The sequence below is a fragment of the Phoca vitulina genome, unplaced genomic scaffold, assembly GCF_004348235.1.
Source record: "Phoca vitulina isolate PV1807 unplaced genomic scaffold, GSC_HSeal_1.0 scaffold4, whole genome shotgun sequence".
NCBI classification, from domain to species: Eukaryota; Metazoa; Chordata; class Mammalia; order Carnivora; family Phocidae; genus Phoca; species Phoca vitulina.
The window spans coordinates 80816204-80837278 of NW_022589707.1; the positions used below are offsets into that span (position 1 = coordinate 80816204).

The following is a 21075-nucleotide window of genomic DNA, read 5'->3' on the forward strand; positions in this document are numbered from 1 at the left end:
AGAACACTATCTTTCTTCTCAGTAGTCATTTTCATAAAAGAAAAGCTAAAGGCTAAAAGACAAAATAAGGGACTGCTATTAGCAACAAACAAAATAACAACAAAAAAGAAAAGAGAGGGCGCCTGGGTGGTTCAGTTGGCTAAGTGTCTGCCTTTGGCTCAGGTCCTGGGATTGAGCCCCACATCCGACTCCCTGCTCAGCGGGGAGCCTGCTTCTCCCTCTCCTCCCTGCTTGTGCTCTCTCTCGCTATCTGTCTCTCGCTCTCAAATAAATAAATCTTAAAAAAGAAAAAGAAAAAAAAAGAAAAGAGAGAGCGATCCCTGCCAGTAGAAGAATCTTAAATAGGTTTTCTCTTTATTCTGGTAGTTGACCAAAACCACTTTAGGAATAGATAGATCAATCATTAAGTGTACTTCCTAAAGCTTTGGCAATCAATATCCAAGTGCAACAGTTCTCTCCAAAATTAGCCTGAAACATATTCGCTACAGAGTATGTTTTCGGACATTTAATTATGCCGCTCTTCTTTTAAAGGTAAAAGCTGTGGCTAAATGTTGGCTAGGAAGGCAAATTATTTCAGAAATCCTAGTAGTTTTAATGTGATTTGGGACAGGTAACTAAATAAAAGAAAAATCTGTTTAATGAGAAGCACTGGAAGGCCTCATGATAGAGCAGAAAGAATTACTGCCTTAGAAATCCTAGCGTGGACTCAAAAATACTGACTTGGACTCTGGGCAAGTCATTTAACATCTCTAGGTCTCAGACTATTCTTAAAACAGGGTTAGATAAGACTAGATTAGATCCCTAAAATTCTCTGAACATAAAATCAAAAGATTTATCACCCTGGCTACTGGGAATTATATTAATAAGCTTAACACCTATTACTTTTCTCTTCCCAACAAACCAAATGGGGTTAAGTGCAGGATTTAGCCAACAGATTTTACTGATCTTACTTAAGATACAGGGAAAGTATAGCACAGAGTGCTTACTTGACTTCTTCAAAGACCCTTAAGTAAAAAACAGTAAAACTCAGTATTACAATATAGGCCTGAAAGTTAAAGTATTTCTAATTATTTTGTGTTTGATAGTCTACAGTGGAAAAAACATTTGTTTTTAAGACATAAATGAACACTTGACATGGCAAGATGCCAAAAGATCCCATTCCCAATCTATCTTTGTAGTAAAGACCACCACCAGAGGACATTCAACTCTCATAACTCAATTCCCAGGTCTTTGGATGCTCAAAAGTTTAAGTAATCGATCCAAACATGCTAGGTATGAATATTACAGGACTTAAGTAATCGATCAGGACAACAAAGAATAAAAATTGACTTTATGGATCAACATGGAACCATTCCAATGATTCAGTCAGGGAAATTTCCTAGAATTAATGCATAGTGATAGACTCACTGCATCTTTTCCCTTAAATGATCTATAGCCAAGAAAAAAGACCTAAATTTTAAAACTGCCAAATAACCATGCCCTTTCTTATAGTACATTTTCAAAGAAAAGATTAAATCTCCTTTCTGAAAAATGCTAGTGATTTAAATAATTCATTTATATTATAACCAATTATTGAGACCTGCTATAGAAAAAATTTAAATGTCACCCTTAACTTTTCACAAGAGTATCTAAAATAGCCATTATATTCGGGTCACAGACAGAAAAATAAGTCATAAGTATAGTCTTCTATTCAAATTCCTTTTAAGAAATTTTGAACTAAAAGCAAAACCAAAGTAGAGCAAAACGTGAAAACCATTTTTTACCTCAAGAATGTAGTTCCATCCCTTTTCATTAAAGACATCATCCTGGAAATGCTCTCTATACACTTCTTTGGCTTCCTGGATCTTCTCTTTGGTCACTACTTTACCTGAAAAAACAGATTTCTCCTGTTTACATTTCTAAAGGCATTCTATAAATTGCTGAGTTGCTGTAGGATTAATCTTTCTAGATATTTCACCATTCTATGGATAAAAAACCAAGAACTGAGAAGTTAAATGATCACCCAGAGTCAACAGCACAGCCAGAAAAGGAATTTGCCCTTCTGCTCACTCACCCTAAGCATATAAGTTCTTATTTGAAAAGCAGATGTACAGAAGAAATTATTATTTTTTAAATCACAGTAATAAGTTAACTTCTAAGTTGATATTTTTTCTATCACTATTAATATATATACTCTTCAAATTTGATATAGATAATTTTCCAGGTGAACCTTTTTACTTTATTTATAAAGGGTGTCTTCAGGGCTGATAATCCAATAATTTACACAAGGACTAAGTTTTTGCTTCTCAAATATACTTTTAGTTATCTTTAGCTGTAAAATGAGGATAACAGTAGAGCACCTACTTACAGGATGACTGTGAGGACTAAGTGAGTTAAGACATATACTTAGCATAATGCTGGTCTATAATAGGCAATTCATAAATTTTAGCTATAATTATAAATAATATTTTATAAAGTCTTTAAGCTGTAGAACTGAAGTATGACATCAATCTTTAGTAACTTTCTCTATATAAGGTCAATAGTAAACTCATTTAAAATATCTTGGGAAGGGGGCGCCTGGGTGGCTCAGTCATTAAGCGTCTCCCTTCAGCTCGGGTCATGATCCCAGGGTCCTGGGATCGAGCCCCGCATCGGGCTCCCTGCTCGGCAGGAAGTCTGCTTCTCCCTTTCCCACTCCCCCTGCTTGTGTTCCCTCTCTCGCTGTGTCTCTCTATGTCAAATAAATAAATAAAATCTTTAAAAAAAAAAAAAATATCTTGGGAAGTCTTACTGCAAAGTACTTTGGATACTCAAGTATGTTTTCAATGGTATAACATATCTGAACTGTCTGATCTTAAAACTGCCAAGATTATGGAAAAAGGTTATTATCTGTGTAAAATTCAACTTAATCTGTCTTCATTTGAGATTTTTATTTGAAAAGGCTTCACAGATAAAATTTTCCAAAATGTATAAAACCTTTGTGAACTGTTTTCGCCCCAGAAATACTATTATAAAACAAACTAGACGTGGACTTTCAAATACAAAAGCACAGAAATTATTTTGGTTTTTTTTTCCATTTTAAAATGCATTTGAGACTAAGGCCACAGTGTCAGGCAGTTCTGAAAAATAGGGTTTTAAGATAAAACAGACTATGACAAAAATATTCTAATTGCTACCATAATTCAAAATGAATTCCCAGATGAATAATGAATCCTTTACTGTGAATGACTTAAATCTATTAACATACCAGATTAGCCTCAGAAAATTACTGACTTTTCTAAACTTATTCCCAAACTTACTAGTTTCAGAAAATCTTTCTCATATTTAGAACAATAAGCACATACACCAAATTATAAGATTTAATGCATTCAAATTAACAGATTTTTTACAATTCCAAAATAACCCCTAAAATAGTCAAAGTAGTTAAGTACATATCAAAATTAAACTATTGAAGGAGTTATTTCAAATCATAGAATATAACAATATAGGAGAAAAATTATGAAGTGTTACATAAAAGCAGCGTTTTAAACGTACTAGGAAAAATAATACCTTTTAAGTACTTATTAAGAATGTACTGCAACCCATAAAATACTGTTTCCTCGTATTTCACCTTCTTTATCTTGGAGTTTTCTGTCTTCTTTTCACGGCATTCAAAGTAGGAATAAACTTTGCTTGTATTGGGTGGGTACTGTTTATAGTGAGTAACCTAAAGGAAAGAGAAATACTTGAGTTAGAGAACATTAGAACAGAATATAAAACATGACCGAAAGGGCTTGAAATTATCTAAAACCAGAGAAACTACACTTCTTATTTGCTACTGATCAGCTTCTTTTCCTAGTTGTAAAGAATAAGCATCATACTTATTAGAATACTTTTTTAATAGTTCAGTATTTTAATTTCAAAACCACAGGAGAGTATTAAAATTTTATAAACAAATAAACTGAACTTAAGGAAGTATGAAGCCTCTAAGGGGATGGACGGACACTTGAAATCAAAGTTTGAAGACAGGTATCTCATTTGGTCTTGGGGAATGGTCTTCCTTCAGGGAAAGAGATGTAGCTGCCTGGCGGGGGGGTAGGGGGGGCATACCCATGATATAAAAAATGAACTGGAAGCAGAATTTGGTACTGTTACTACCCAAATGTGCTATGTTTGATAAGTCAATAGTCAATGACTTCCCATGACTCTACTGCATCTATATAGCGAGGTAGTGAGAATGACTCCTTCCAGTCTTCATAGTAACACTATGAAAACCTGGATGAATGCAGCAGGAGCAGTAAAAAAAATAAATAAAATCCTGTTTTATATTACTTTTTCTCAAATTTCCTCTGAATTGGGAAATAAATGCCTGTCCAATGCAACATCAAATCCTTAGGAGTTTAAAAACATGAAGAAATATTATTTCTCTTCCATGAATTTGGATTAGAGTTACTGTTGAAAGTTAATACGTCTTTGTTTTAAGAAAAAAGTGAGTTCATTTTAATTTGAATTTTCTTATATTTTAATGTGGTTAAAACATTTTACCAATAGAAAGTAAGTGGAAGAATAATACGTATGTGCTCTGTTGAAACAGTAGGAATGAAAATGCCTTAAGGCTTAAGGTAGAGGGCGGTCAAGCAGGTGATGGTGGAATGATTGCTGCAGAACAAGTTCCATGGATGACCACTGTGAACATGAACCATTCTTCCTGTTTAGCTCTGATCCTAAGTTTAGAGAAACCAATGCTTTTCTTGTTTGGATGCACAATCTTAAAGTAAAACTTGGCTTTAACCTAAAAAATCTTTGTAGCTTAGCACAAAAATTCTAAAATAAATATACTCTATATAGAGAGCAAAAAAAAAAAAAAAAAAACACAAATGTTTAATAAATCTTTCTTCTCCAAAAGAAGCAACTTGCAACTCTATGAAAACAGCACCCTTATGCTGCTTGAAGGCAACCTGTGAGAAGAATCTGAAACCTAGAGGTAGACACCAGGAGTTGGTTTGGGTTTTTTGTTTTTTAGGTTAGAACCTAGGGACTGATACTGCTGGAAGCTGAAGTAGTAGCTCAGTAAAACAGTTAAAACCCAGAGCAGTTAAATCTATGAACCAATTCACTAAAATGCAAAGACAACATATGAATGATATCCTAGTAATAAATCACTACTATTTCAGCTACTTAAGAAATGATTAGAAAAAGTTACCACCACCTAAAAATATATGCAAGATGTATATAAAAATGAAAATGTCCAGTTTACAATCTAAATAACTCCAACTCCTTTAGTGGGAATAAGTAGTGAGGTAGAAGAAAAGTCAACTACGATGAAGTAAAATCAAAGGTCTGGATCACATTATGCAAGTTTACAGAAGTCAGATTCATAGCTGTGACTCTCAGTAGTTTGACCTTTTTGCAGTTCAGATACTTAAGGGTGCATCTTTATAAATTTACTTTTTCTATGTCAAATTTAAAAGTATGAGAAGGCAAATCAATTATTTTCATCTTCTGAGTAGACCAAGCAGTCAAATGCTGAATGGAAATGTTCCTAAACTATTTAACTCCACTTTGGTCTAAAAGTATACTAAAACTTTTCAATCATACAAATACAGTTCCAGTTCTGGAGAATGACTGAATGTATTTATAATTTTAAAGCTTTACTTCTGCCATATTCTTTAATTATATACTTAAAACCTTTGCATAAATATTCAGAATGCCTCCTCTGAAAACAAATGTCATTAAAAACACAAAATTGTCTAGGCTGCTTAATTAGAAATGAAGTGTGACTTCTAAAATCTTCTTTGGAGAACTTTGAAGAACTGTTCTAGAATTTAGCTGAAGAAGCTAATTCTCAGGCAATTAACCACCTACCAATGAACACCCAATATATTTAAAGAATCAAATAGTATGTTTGGATCTATTTTATATTGGCTTATACCACTGTTTTAATGGGAAAAAATTTTTAAACAGAGCTTTTTAGTAAATACTATTCTAAGAATACAGCCAATAGAAGATTTGTAATGGTTCCAGTTTTGCTAGGTTTACTACCCTCTTCATTTTGCTTTCTGCTGAACCACTTGGAACCTTCATTAGAAAATGAGATGATACAGCAGAAAATCAAATTAATAAATTGTTATTTTGAAAATAGTTTATTCACAAATATATACTGTATGTCCACTATGTATCAGGCACTGTTTCAGGTACTGAGGATGGGGAAATAAATGGACTAAGGTGGTTTTTATTCTCAAAGGGCTAATGAGGGTTGGAAGGTCAAAGAATAACATATAAATCAACAAAATAATTTCAGATCTAGATGTAGGTTTGAAAAATTAAAAGAAAATGAAGGGCTAGAGGGGGCCTGATAGACTGCTGTAAAGAGGGGGCCAGGAAGGCTTCTCTGAGATGGTGACATGTGACAGGACCTAAACTATAAGGAGGTAGGAAATACATTGATTTAAGGGACAGAACACAATGCCAGCGTGGTTGGTGCTTGGAGAGTGGGGAGGAGGAGGAGGAAGAGGGAGTACATGGTAAGGTCACAGAGAGATGCAGGGATAAGATCGTGTAAGGGCTTGTATGTTACCACATGGAGCTTGAATATTACATCAAGTGCAATAGGAAGCCCTTAGTATGTTTTAAGCTGGAATGAATATGATCTGATTCATATTTTACGAGGATCAGCTTGACAGTGAGGTCAAGAATGGATTACAGGGTGACCAAAGAGGAAGCAGGACCATCAGGTAAGAGGCTAAAGACTAGCTTAGGTGATAGAAGTGGCTCATTTGGAGGTAAAGGAGAATTAGGCTAATAGATTATATTTGGGGGATAAAAAGGGAGGAAACAAAAGTGTTTCCTACATTTTTGGCTTGAGCAACTGGGTGAATAATGGTGCCATTTACTGAGATGGGGAAGGCTGTGGAAGGAATGGATTGGGAAATCAAGAGCTCAGTTTTAAGTATGTCAAGTAATATAAAGTTTCATAGTATTCAAAATTAAACTGAACTACAAAAAGGGAGCTATTAAATCATGTTGGGTTTTTTTAGCATTACTTTTGACTTCTATCAATAGAGAAAATGGTTCTATAATAAATTTAACATTATTTATAAGATGAAAATAACTAATTTCTCATAATATCCTCAGCAAACCTTACCTCTAAAAATGTTTCCTCAACTAGCATGATTTTTCCTACAGCTAATAGAGCACTAGCAGTATACACATACATGTGTGGTAAAGAACACTGGCACACCAGAAAAATTAGCTCTTTTAATAGAAGTTATTTTCGGGTGCCTGGGTGGCTCAGTTGGTTAAGCGACTGACTTCGGCTCAGGTCATGATCCTGGAGTCCCGGGATCGAGTCCCGCATTGGGCTCCCTGCTCGGCGAGGAGCCTGCTTCTTCCTCTAACCCTCCCCCCCTCCCATGTACTCTCTCTCTCTCTCATCTCGCTCTCTCAAATAAATCTTTAAAAAAAAATAGAAGTTATTTTCACAGTCATGTGATTGATTTACTTCATGAAAAGCTAAAAATTATAATCAATCCCTCGGCTACTAAACTAAATATCCTTGTCCCAAGTATGACATTTAAAGAGAAGTATCAGGGATGCCTGGGTGGCTCAGTCGGTTAAGCATCCAACTCTTGATTTCAGCTCAGGTTGTAATCTCAGGGTCGTGAGACTGGGCCCTGCGTCGGGCTCGGCGCTGGGCATCAGGCCTGCTTAAAAGTCTCTCTCTCTCTTTCCCTTTCCCTCTGCTCCTCCTCCCCCCTAAAAATAATTAAAAAATGAAGAGAAATATAAGAAGTATTTAAGTTGCAAAGAATCTTTCTGTGAGAGCAAACTCTAAGTTTTTCCTGAGCCTCTCCAGATTTCCCATAAAGTTGATGTTTTTCCAAGAGCTTTCCTCTCACAATGGGATCACAAGACAAAGGCAACCACTACTAACCTACTTTATCAGTTATAATTTTAACAGCTAAGAAATGATCATAAGCCAACATTTTAACAACACCATGTGTATATAAGAACACATGGGAAAATATATATAATGTCACAAATAAGTTATATTATCTATATAATTTATAAGGGCACTCAGAAGAGGATCCACTCAGCCTTACAATGGCTAAGACCTTCTGCCTTGTCAATGCTAATGTGCTAGAAATAGAAAAAAAAATTAACTGATTCTTTTTTCTTTTCAACATTATTTAAGATTTCTCAAGCCTTAGAAATACTTCTATTGCCACAGAAAATAATTTTTTGCTATTTGGCTTTTGAAGCAATAACAACTTCAAAAGTATGGCTAAAAGATTTTTGGATTATACTTTGGGGAAAAGAGGAAATTGTCAAATCAGCTATAATCATACTGCCCCTTCCCCTAAACCTCCTAGCACAGAGTTCCTGATAATTTGTACTTTTTTTGGCCACACCATTGAGAAAGATGTAGTCAACTGACAAAGAGGACACCAGCTTCTGGTATCTTTGTTTTGCAAAATATTATATAATTACTACTGACCTAAATTAATCTTCCTATGAAGTGTATTCATGATTTACATATAGTATTTTATTTGTTGCCTGAACTTTTCCTATAATTTATAATATAAAACTCACTGGAAAATTGCATCATACGAATGTACAGGTAATCTCTGACATACAAACTGCAACAGTACTCCACTCTTCACAAGGCTCAGGCTGCTATGAGAGAGTCACCGTGACATTTAACTTAAGTGTTTGTTCAGAAGTAATGAAAAAGAAGCAACTATGAAAAATAGGAACAGCTCAGACACTGGGTAACTAAAGTTCCAGCCAGGACTAACTTGCCAGTAAGATCTGTCCCCAACTCTTTTTCCAAAAAGCCAAAATTTTTAAAGTCTGTTAATTTGCCATTAGTGAGGCAGCAAAATCTTTAAAAAAAAAAAAGCTACCTTGGGGCGCCTGGGTGGCTCAGTCCTTAAGCGTCTGCCTTCGGCTCAGGTCATGATCCCAGGGTCTTGGGATCAAGCCCCACATCGGGCTCCCTGCTCAGCGGGAAGCCTGCTTCTCCCTCTCCTGCTCCCCCTGCTTGTGTTCCCTCTCTCGCTGTGTCTCTCTCTGTCAAATAAATAAATAAAATCTTAAAAAAAATAAAAATAAAATAAAAAAAAAAGCTACCTTGGATGCCTAATCACCATACATAAATTATACAATCTTCTGTAACTTCTCTAAAACCAACTTTCACCCATCCTGGATTTTAAGAGACATCTTTTGTCTTTTACAATACCTAGGAGATCTCCAATATTTATTAAATGAATTAATGAAAATGGGCTGGGTTCCAAATAACCAGTTTACAAATGAAATGACCTTTGGAGAAGCAACCCACACTGGATAGCACAATTCATAACAATGGATGATGTGTAAATTGTTTAGAGATTACTATTGTACAATATATATATTTTTCAACTCAACTGACAACACCTTCCATTTTAATCTACTAATAGGTAAAATGTTCAGAAATAATGAAACTATTCTCTGCTATAGTTTGTTACTAATATTATCTACATAGAAGGGAAAGAAACAAGGAACAGAAATGCACCTTTTAATGAGTCAGTTATTTGTAAACTAATTCAATGGCTACCCCAGGGATAGGCGGAGGAAAAAAAAAAACCCAAAACAAAAATCTGACCGGTCTCCTTTACAAGAAGTTCCAAATGCTTTTTAAGTACTACAATGGCTAAAGCAGCCCAGTGCACCTTTCCCTAGCTGGCTTAGCAAAACATAAATACAACCCAGTAGATACTTCTACTTTATGCCATTTTAAAAATGATTAAACAAGAGCCCAGGATGAAAATAGAAGAAACAACCAGATTTACCTGTTTTTCAGTTTATTATATATAATATAGTATGAGATTACAGAAATGAATATATATTTTCAACTCTCCTCCTTTGATCCAAATTGTCTTGAACCCTCCAGAGAGGATACAAGTAAAAACAAAATAACCGTGCTGTCATGTGCTTGGACACTACCCTACTATCTGCAAAAAATCTTTTTGTAGACCTTAAGACAACCAACTATTCTTTCTTTAGTTTTAGAAAGAAGAAATCAACAATATTCTCTCTTCCATCAACACGTCTAAAACCACTATGTTCCCTACCTACTTTAACTGGCCAGTAGTAAGTAGAATATGTAATAGTCTCATGTAATTACCAAATAAAAATTTTTTTACTTCTAACCTCAGGATTATCATTCCTGTCTCTTCTTCATCTAAGAAGATAACAAGGTAAAAATGGAATACAGATTATAAGGACCACAAAATATGTAAGATAAATGAAACTGAAAAATGTCAGTGTGGAATACACCATCTATTTTAGTGTACTGTTGTAAACCATTGGTATAAAACATATGAACCTGACTGAATCCTCTTGAGGGACTTTTGGGGAGGAAAAATGAAAAATCTTACTAAGATAAAATTTGTTTTTTTTTTTTAAATTTGTTTTTTTTTTTAAGATTTTATTTATTTATTTGACAGAGAGAGCCACATCGAGAGAGGGAACACAAGCAGGGGGAGTGGGAGAGGGAGAAGCAGGCTCCCCGCAGAGCAGGGAGCCTGATGTGGGACTCGATCCCAGGACCCTGGGATCACGACCTGAGCCGAAGGCAGTCGCTTAACCGACTGAGCTACCCAGACGCCCTAAAAAAATTTGTTTAAAGATTTTATTTATTTCAGGGAGCGGGGAGAGGAAGGAGAGGGAGAAGCGGGCTCCCCACTGAGCAGGGAGCCCAACATGAAGCTTGATCCCAGGACACTGAGATCATGACCTGAGCCGAAGGCAGATGCTTAACCGACTGAGCCACCCAGGAGCCCCAAGATGAAAATCTTCTTAAAAGGTTTCATATTAGACAAACTTGGAAGATGGTGGCAGAGTAGGAGGATACAAGGCTTGCCTCATCCAACAACTAGATAACTATCTAATCACCCTAAATACCCTAGAAATTGACCTGAAGACTGGCAGAACAAACCGTGGGAGGGATGGGGTGACTGGGTGATAGACACTGGGGAGGGTATGTGCTCTGGTAAGCGCTGTGAATTGTGCAAGACTGTTGAATCTCAGATCTGTACCTCTGAAACAAATAATGCAATATATGTTAAGGAAAAAAAAAAAAAGAAGATAGCAGGAGGGGAAGAATGAAGGGGGGGAAATCAGAGGGGTAGACGAACCATGAGAGACGATGGACTCTGAAAAACAAACTGAGGGTTCTAGAGGGAAGGGGGGTGGGAGGATGGGTTAGCCTGCTGATGGGTATTGAGGAGGGCACGTTCTGCATGGAGCACTGGGTGTTATGCACAAACAATGAATCATGGAACACTACATCTAAAACTAATGATGTAATGTATGGGGATTAACATAACAATAAAAAAATTAAAAAAAAAGTAGAGAACACACACATCGAAGAAGATAGGAAGTATGGAAATGAGGTTTGGGAGAAACGGATCATTGTTGCTGCAGTGGAAGAGAGAAGGGCTAGAGACAGACTAACACACAGAGGAGCTTGGAAAGCAAGAGGAGCCAAATTTCGTGAGTTCTTGCAACTAGCAGGGCTTAAAGCCTTGAGTTTTAAAGGTGAGCAGGCTTGGCTGGGTTAGAGCCCAGAGGGCATTGCACTGCTCTTGGAGAGAAGGCAGGTCAAACAGCCCATGAACAGAGTGTGGAAACAGTGACCTGAAGAGAGCCTGGGGCACACAGTGGGGAGGTTATCTGCTCATCTTGGAGCATGTCCCAGAGGGGCAGCATCGATGGAGAGACCCCTCTAGGAACAAAGGAACTGGCAGGAGCCATTTCCCTCTCCCTGCCCCTCAGCGTAAGAATAGGACCGCCTATGAGAACCAGCATAGCATCCACACTCCCTACCTAACTTGCTTACACCAAGCCCCACAGTTCCACTGTGCTTGGGTGGGACTGCCCCTCCCAGTCACATTTGCCTCAGTCTTAGCACTGTGGGCCCCGTCACCCAGGCCAGCCCAAACCCATGCTCACACAGTGCCTCCAGAGATGGGAGATTTGCAGGGCTTCGGTTCCAGTGGCAGTGGCGACAGGCCTCATTCCACAAGCAGAACAGAGCACACCTAGTTAAAACGTGCTACATTCAGACCAGGGACCAAACACGGCCCAAAACAAGCAAAGAGAGTCTCTGCAGATGACTGGCCTGAAGGATAAAGCATCCAGGACACAACAGCTGAGCACATGCAGCACACATTGGAGATGCTCCCAGAAGTGCCAGGCCCTGGGGAACAAGGGACATTACATGGCACAGCACTACAGGATCTCCTCTTCATTAGCCTCAAGAACAGGAGATGTAGCTGATTTTCCTAATACACAGAAGCAGGCACAGAGACTAAGACAAAATGAGAAGAAAGACAAACTTGTCCCAAATGAAAGAACAAGACAAGGTCATAGGCAGAGATCTAAGTGAAAACAGATTATGTAACATGCCAGATAGAGAATTTTAAGTAATGATCATAAAAATACTCACTGGACTTGAGAAAAGAGTGGAAGGTATCAGTCAGACCATTAACACAGAGATAAGGAATAACAGAGCCGAGATAAAGGGCTCAATAAACAAAATAAGAAACATGCTTAATGGAATGAACAGCAGGCTGGAAGAAGCAGAGGAACAAATTATTAACCTAGAAGACAGAGTAATGGAAAGTAATCAAGAACAAAAGAGAAAAATAATTATGCAAAACAAGAACAGACATAAGGAACTCAGTGACTCCATCAAACATATTAACATTCATATTCTAGGAGTCCCAGAAGAAGAGAGAGAAAAGGGGGAAGAAAATTTATTTGAAGAAATAATAGCTGAAAACTTCCCTCAAACTGGGGAAGGAAACAGACATCCAGATCCAGGAGACATAGACACCCTACCCCGCCCCCCCCAAAATCAATAAAAGCAGATCCACAGTAAGACATACAGTAATTAAATTGGCAAAATATAGTGATAAAACATTTTAAAACGGCAAGACAAAAGAATATAGTCACATACAAGGGAAACCCCATAAGGCTATCAGCAGATCATGCAGCAGCAACTTTCTAAGCCAGGAGAGCATGATATATTCAAAGTGCCTGAATGGGAAAAATCTGCAGCCAAGAAAACTCTATCCAGCAAGGCTATCATTCAGAATAGACGGAAAGATAAAGAGTTTCCCAGACAAAGATTAAAGGAGCTCATGATCACTAAGCCAGCCCTGCAAGAAATATTAAAGGGGAATCCCTGAGTGGAACATAGAGACCAAAAGTGACAGTATAAAGGTGGGAAATACAAAAGCAGTAAAAATAGCTCTGTAAAAAAAATCAGTCAAGAAACTCACAAAATAAAAGGATGGAAAATATGACAACATATACTTAAAATGTGGGGAGGAGAGGAATAAAGAATGGATTCAAACTTAAATGACCATCAACTTAATATAGACTGCTAAATGCCAAAGAGATTACATACAAACCTAATGGTAAGCACAAACATAAAACCACTAATAAATACGCAAAGACTAAAGACAAAACCAGCCAACCATAAAAGAGAGAAAGACAAGAACAGATCAGAGAAAGAAACCACCCCCCCAAAAATGAATAAAATGACAATACATATCTATCAATAATTACTTTGAATGTAAATGGACTAAACACTCCAATCAAAAGGCATGAGGTGACAAAAGGAATAAAAAAAAAAAAACTAGATTACATCCTGCCTATAAGAGACTCCTTTTAGACTTAAAGACACCTGCAGATTGAAAGTGAGGGGATGGAGAAACATCTATCATGCAAATGGAGATCAAAAGAAAGCCAGAGTAGCAATACTTTTATTGAACAAATTAGACTTTAAAACAAAGATTGTAACAAGAGACAAAGGAAGACACTCTATAATAATAAAGGGGACAATCCAACAAGAAGATGTAACACCTGTAAATATTTATGCATCCAACACAGAAACACCAAATACATAAAAGTTAATAACAAACAAAAAGGAACTAATGGAAAATAATACAATAATAATAGGGAACTTAACAGCCCGTGTGCATCAATGTACTGATCACCTAAACAGAAAGGCAATAAGGAAACAATGCTTTGAATGAACAGATGGATTTAACAGATTAATTCATAACATTCCATCTTAAGACAGCAGAATACACATTCTTTTAAGTGCACACAGAACATTCTCCAGAATAGATTACATATTAGGCCATAAAACAAGCCTCAACAAATTCACGAAAATCGAAGTCACATCATGCCATCTTTTCTGACCGCAACACTATGAAACTAAAAGTCAACCACAAGAAAAAGTCTGGCAAGATGACAAATACATAGAAGTTAAATAACATGCTACTCAACAATGATGGGTCAACCAGGAAATCAAAAAATAAATTAAAAAGTACATGGAAACAAAATGAAAACACAGTGGCCCAAAACCTTTGGGATGCAACAAAAACAATTCTAAGACACAAGTTTGTAGCAATACAAGACTATCTGAAAAAGCAAGAAAAATCTCAAATAAACATCCTAATCTTACACCTAAAGGAGCTAGGAAAAAGAAAAACAACAAACAAAACCTGGAAAGAGTAGCAGGAAGGAATAATAAAGATTACAGCAGAAATAAATGATACAGAAACTAAAAAAACAATGGAATAGAGCAATGAAATCAGGAGCTGATTCTCTCAAAAACTCAACAAAACTGATGAACCTCTATCAAGACTCATCAAGAAAAAAAGAGAAAGGACTCAAATAAATAAAACCGCAAATGAGAGAGAAGAAATAACAACTCATACCACAGAAATACAAACAATTATAAGAATATCATGAAAAACTATATGTCAACAAACTGGACAACCTAGAAGAAATGGCTAAATTCCTAGAAATTAAACTACAAAACTGAAACAGGAAGAAATAGAAAATTAGAAAAGAGTGATTATTAGCAAAGAAATTGAGTCAGTAATCAAAAAACTCCTAAAAAACAAAGTCCGGGACCAGATGGGTTTACAGGCAAATTCTACCAAATATTTAAAGAAGAGTTAATATTATTCTTCTCAAGCTATTCCAAAAAAATAGAAAAGGAAGGAAAACTTCCAAATTCATTCTATGAGGCCAGCATCACCCTGATACCAAAACCAGATAAACACACCACTAAAAAAAATAACTACAGGCCAATATCTCTGCTGAACACAGATACAAAAATCCTCAACAAAATACTAGCAAATCGAATCCAACAATACATTAAAAAAATTATTCACCACGATCAAGTGGGTATTTATTCCTGGGTTGCAAGGGTGGCTGAATATTTGCAAATCAATCAGTGTGATACATCTTATCAATAAGAGAAAGGATAAGAACCATATGATCATTTCAATAGATGCAGAAAAAGCATTTTGACAAAGTACAACTCATGATAAAAAACCCTCAACAAAGTAGGTTTAGAGGGAACATACCTCAACATAATAAAGGCCATACCTGAAAAACCCACAGTGAACATCATCCTCAGTAGCGAAAAACTGAGAGCTTTTCCCCTGAGATCTAGAACAAGACAAGGATATCCACTCTCACTACTTTTACTCAGCATATTACTGGAAATCCACACCACAGCAGTCAGAAAAGAAAAAGGAATAAAAGGCATCCAAATTGGTAAAGAAGTCAAACACTATTTGCAGATAAATAACACCATATATAGAAAACCCAAAAGACTCCACCAAAAAACTACTATAACTGATAAACGAATTCAGTGAAGTTGCAGGATACAAAATCAATGTACGGAAATCTTACATTTCTATACACCAATACTGAAGCAGCAGCAGGAGAAATTAAGAAAACAATCCCATTTACATTTGCACCAAAAATAATAAGATACCTAGGAATGAATCTAACCAAAGAGGTGAAAGACCTATACTCCGAAAACTATGAAACACTGATGAAAGAAACTGAAGATGACACAAAGAAAGGGAAAGACATTCCATGCTTATAGATTAGAAGAACAAATATTGTTAAAATGTCTATACTACCCAATGCAATTCACACATTTAATGCAATCTCCATCAAAATCCCAACAGCATTTTTCACAGGAGCAGAACAATCAATCCTAAAATTTGTATGGAACCACAAAAGACCCTGAGTAGCCAAAGCAATCTCAAAACAGAAAAGCAAAGCTGGAGATACCACAATTCTGGAGTTCAAGATGTATTACAAAACTGTAGTAATCAAAACAGTATTGTACTAGCACAAAACCAGATACACAGATCAATGGAACAGAACAGAAAGCCCAGAAATAAACCCGTAACTACATGGTCGATTAATCTTCGACAGAGCAGGAAAAAATATCCAATGGGAAAAAGACAGTCTCTTCAACAAAGGGTGTTGGGAAAACTGGACAGCTACATGCAAAGAATGAAACTGGACCACTTTCTTATACCATACGAAAAAATAAATTCAAAATGGATTAAAGACCTATAAACGTGAGACCTAAAACCATAAAAATCCTAGAAAAGAACATGGATAGTAACTTCTTGACATTAGCCGATGCAACTTTTTTTCTAGGTATGTTTCCTGAGGCAATGGAAACAAAAGCAAAAATAAACTATTGGGACTACATCTAAATAAAAAGCTTCTGCACAGCAAACAATCAACAAAACTAGAATGCAGCCTACTGAATGGGAGAATGTCATTTGCAAATGACATGTCCTATAAAGGGTTAGTATCCAAATTATATAAAGAACTTATACAACTCAACACCCACAAAACAAATCATCCAATTTGAAAGATGGGTAGAAGACATGAACAGACAGTTCTCCAACGAAGACATACAGATGGCCAAAAGACACATGAAAAGATCCTCAACATCACTTACCATCAGGGCAATGCAAATCAAAACTATAATGAGATATCACCTCACACCTGTCAAAATGGCTAAACTCAACAACACAAGAAACAACAGGTGTTGGCGAGGATGTGGAGAAAAAGGAACCCTCTTGCACTGTTCGTGGGAATGCAAACTGGTGCAGCCAATCTGGAAAACAGTACGGAGATTCCTCAAAAAGTTAAACATACAACTATCCTACAATCCAGTAATTTTTACTACTGGATATTTACCCCAAAATACAAGAACTCTAATTGAAAGGGATACATGCACCCCTATGTTTATAGCAGCATTATTTATAATAGCCAAGATATGGAAGCAGCCCAAGTGTCCGTGATCAATGAATAAAGAGGGGTGATATATATATATATATACACACAATGGATTACTGAACCATAAAAAAGAATGAAATCTTGCCATTTTCAAGGACATGGATGGAGCTAGAGAGCATCATGCTAAGCAAAATACATCAGTTAGAGAAAGACAAATACTGTATGATTTCACTCATATGTGGAATTTAAGAAACAAAACAAACAAGCAAAGGGAAAAAATGAGAGAGACAAACCAAGAAACAGACTCTTAATTATGGAGAATAAAGATAGTTACCAGAGGGGAGGTGGGTAAGGGGATGGGTTAAACAGGGGATGGGGATTAAGGAGTGCACTTGTCCTGATGAGCACTGGGTGATGATATGGAAGTGTTGAATCACTATATCGTACACCTGAAACAAATACTACACTGTATGTTACCTAACTAGAATTAAAACAAAAACTTAAAGCCTTGTAAGAAAATAAAAAGGTTTCATATGAGAAAAATAAAATATATTGGTCTGATTTGAAAATGGGCAGGAATAAACTTTATTAAATAGATGCAAACTCTAACAATGCATTAAGTATGTCATGCTAGGAAATTAGAAAACTTTAAGGTAATTCACTCTTTTAATTAAAAGCAGCCCAGAAAACTGATGTTAAGGCAATTTTACATTCCTTATGTATAACTGCCAGAGGAACTACAAACTAAAGGAATTTGTACTCCTTTTGTTTTTATAAGTTAGACCCATCAACCTGTTTACATATCCCATTTCCAACCAAATCATTAATTGCTACATTAAGAAAACTTTTGGAAATCATTTTAAAGATTTAGTTAGGAAAAAAAGTTAGCAAAAGAAATTTAGTTAAGAAAAAACTATGAATGAGACCATTCTAAAATCACTACTGAAGATACTCAAAACACTAGAACTAAGACAAGAGAAAGTTTTAAGGTCAAGTAAACCATACTTGGTAATACTTTGATCTTGCAATGGTGTAGATTTCCACTGTAAAATTCCATTTAAAAGACCACTTGTTAATGAAACTTGGCTCTACTTTAAATAAGTACCGGCCTAAATTATCTTAAGTAGAATGTTAAGGTGATTGGGAAGAAATGAACAAAACAGAACGTAAGTAAAATGGGATTCTCCAAAATACTTTCTCCAAATATTTAAGGAAAGAAACAAAAAGCAAAAAATCACAACAAAAACCAACAATATGAGGGCATTTTGCTTTCCTTCATATTCCAAACCACCATGTTGTCAAGTAAATACTAAAATTTATTTTGTTCAAGTGGGGTGTCTGGCCTGACATTTCATCTTTTAAGTGCGTTGGCCAACAAAGCTTAGCAAAGTATAGTTCAGTTTACTTCATGTAATTTGGAAACTGGGGCAAAGAACATTTGCCAGATTTTCCTCTAATCATTCTTTCCTTTACTTACTTGTATGAGTTTCAAACAAAACTGATGGGGCAGCAATACATTCAACTGTCCAACAGGCATATTAACACAAAGGTGTCATTTCTCTCTCTGGGAGTTCTCCAGAGTTAAAACTCGTGTTTTCACTTTCCTTTTCACAGAAATCCTGTAGTGGCCCTAATGGAATAAGGGAAGCCTATCGGCCTTTACAACAAGGGATGAGGAGTATGAGTGATCACCAGCAGCCAAGGAGTTTGAAACCGAGCCCAGTGGAGTGGGTCGAGGAAATCCAGCACGCCTACCGAGGGCGGATAAGTGTCCTCCACACCCCGGCCACAGGCAGAAGAACGTAGCCGGCTGCTGCGGCACCCCTACGAGGTCCTCGCCCACCTCTTCCTCGGGAAGGGACGTACCTGCCCAGCAAGGGGGGAGCGCACTCGATTCAGCTTGGCGGGGGAAAACCCACTTCTCAAACCCCATTCCCTTTCTCCATGGCCGAGCCCCAGGGGCCGTTACCTAACTGACCCGCTCCTCCGGCGACCTTTCGCCCAGGCCGGCCCAGCCCGACCCGGCCCAAGGCCAAAAGGCCGCGCTCCTGGGGAAGGCGTGCGCTCGGCCGGGGACGCCCAAGCCTCCCTGGCCCCGACCCCGCCACGGCCTCACGAGCCCGGAGCCCCGCGCCCCGCGGCGGACCGGCGGGCGGGCGGCGCTGGCTCAGGCCCGCCTCAGCCCCTCGCCGCGCCCCCCCACCACGCACCCCAAAGCCCCGCCTCCTGCCGTCCATCCCTCCATCCCTCCATCCCTCCTCCATCCACCTCCTCCCCACTGCGGCGCCAGCTTCACCTGCCTCAGCCCGTCGCCGCCGCCGCCCGCCCGCTCCTTCCCTCGGGATAGTGCCGCGCCACGACCCCGGAGCGGCGCCCCCCGCCCCACAGCTCCGCGCTCATCCTGGACGCGCCCTCTCCTTCTTCACCTGCCCCCGCCCCGAACCTCTACCTTGTAGGAGTCGGTGGCCAGGAGGATGTTGAACTCGGCGTCTGCCGCAGCATTCATCTCGGGCGCACTCCGCGGGCCACGCGCCGCGAGCTGCCCGGCGCGGCGGCGAGGAAGGAGAAAAATGGGCTTCACCGCGCTCCGTTGCTTAAGTCACCGCTCGGTCTGAGGGGCGGGGGAGAGAAGGGGGAAGCGGAGTGGGGAGGAGGGGCCACTGGAGGGCGGGCCCGGGAGCCGTGACGCGGCGGGGGGTGGTGGCGCCGGTAGCTCTTGAGCTCTCAGCCCAGGGACTCCGACCGACTCCTCACCTCGGCTCCCCGTCCCCGCCCCATCACCCCGGAGGGGACGCGAGGGGCGGGGCGCGGCCGCGCGTGCGCAGCGCGCGGGGGGCGGGGCTGGGCGGAGAGGACGTGAGGCACGCGCTCTTTTTCCCGGACGCTCGCTCCGGGAAACCGGAGGCTTCCGGGCAGTCTCGGCCAGGGCCCGAGTGCCTGCCTCGATTTCATTTCCCGGCACGGCGGAGCGGGGGGGGGAACCGGAGGCTTCCGGGCAGTCTCGGCCAGGGACCCGCGTCCCTGCCTCGGTTTCATTTCCCGGCACGGCGGAGCGGAGGTGGGCGGGGGAATTCCCAGCCTCGGCCCTCCTGCGATTAGCCGGTTCGCCCGCCCGGCTGACACCTTCCTGTCCTACCCTGTCCTGGCTCGTTTTCTGAGTCCCCTGAAGTCATGCCACCCGGCTGGGGGCCGAGGAGCATTCCTCTGCCGGTCTCCCCATCCCGCTCGCACACTCACCTTTGTCTCCGGCTGGGATTGAGGATCGAACCTTTTGCCTGCATCCCTCTTGTCCCTCCTGGTCCTCCTAAGGCTCTCTTTAAAATCCGAAGAGCTGCGGTGAGGAAGAAGGTCTGAGGGTCCCCTTTGCTCTGCCGCATCGACTCCGCTTTCCTCGCTGTGTGCCTGAGCTCTTGGATCCTTTGAATGATGTTTTGACTTTCCCGGAGAAAATTGCCTGCACGTGAAGGCAGGGATTGAATTAAGTCCTCACAGATAATGAAAGTACGAGGCCTAATTGAATCTAGTAGTGCCGAGAAGTAAATGGCAACGGGCCAAGTTTTGACACGCTGCAAAACTGATTTCATCATTGTTCTAATCGTTACATCTTGGGAAATGGTTTGGTAACCTCCAAAAAAGAAGTAAGGGAAACGACGTCGAATGACTTCACCTAAGTGCCGACCATCCACTTACGCAATTCTCATACGTGATTGCATTTTTGCGTAAAACTAAGATTTCCTTTGTCCACATGGTTAGCGTAGCTGCTGCTGCTTTTTTTTTTTTTTTAATTCCAAGATTTAGGTTTTACAAGATACAAGTAGCCGGAAAAAAAGCGGTTCAATGACAACTGGCACAGGAACTTTATAGATTATTTTTAAAGTTAGTGAAAATCTCATTTTATCTGGGGGGTGGGGTGGGATGAGAAGGGGGACGCTGTGAATTGAGAGATTCATCACAACAAAACGGAGACCTCTTCAATTAAAAGCAACTTGGGTC

The 21075-nt window shown here is 39.1% G+C and overlaps 1 protein-coding gene across 1 annotated transcript in view; it reads right to left on the reverse strand.

Moving 5' to 3' along the window:
• The window catches only part of NAMPT (nicotinamide phosphoribosyltransferase), a 39740-nt gene extending 18871 nt beyond the window's left edge, over positions 1–20869 (reverse strand). The window contains exons 1-4 of the mRNA XM_032402359.1: positions 20320–20869; positions 19532–19693; positions 3529–3685; positions 1764–1867 (exon numbers count right to left, since the gene is read on the reverse strand). Of these exons, the coding sequence (XP_032258250.1) occupies positions 1764–1867; positions 3529–3685; positions 19532–19588 (318 nt within the window). The 5' untranslated portion in view covers positions 19589–19693; positions 20320–20869. The remainder of the gene's footprint in view (positions 1–1763; positions 1868–3528; positions 3686–19531; positions 19694–20319) is intronic.
• Positions 20870–21075: the final 206 nt, after the last annotated feature.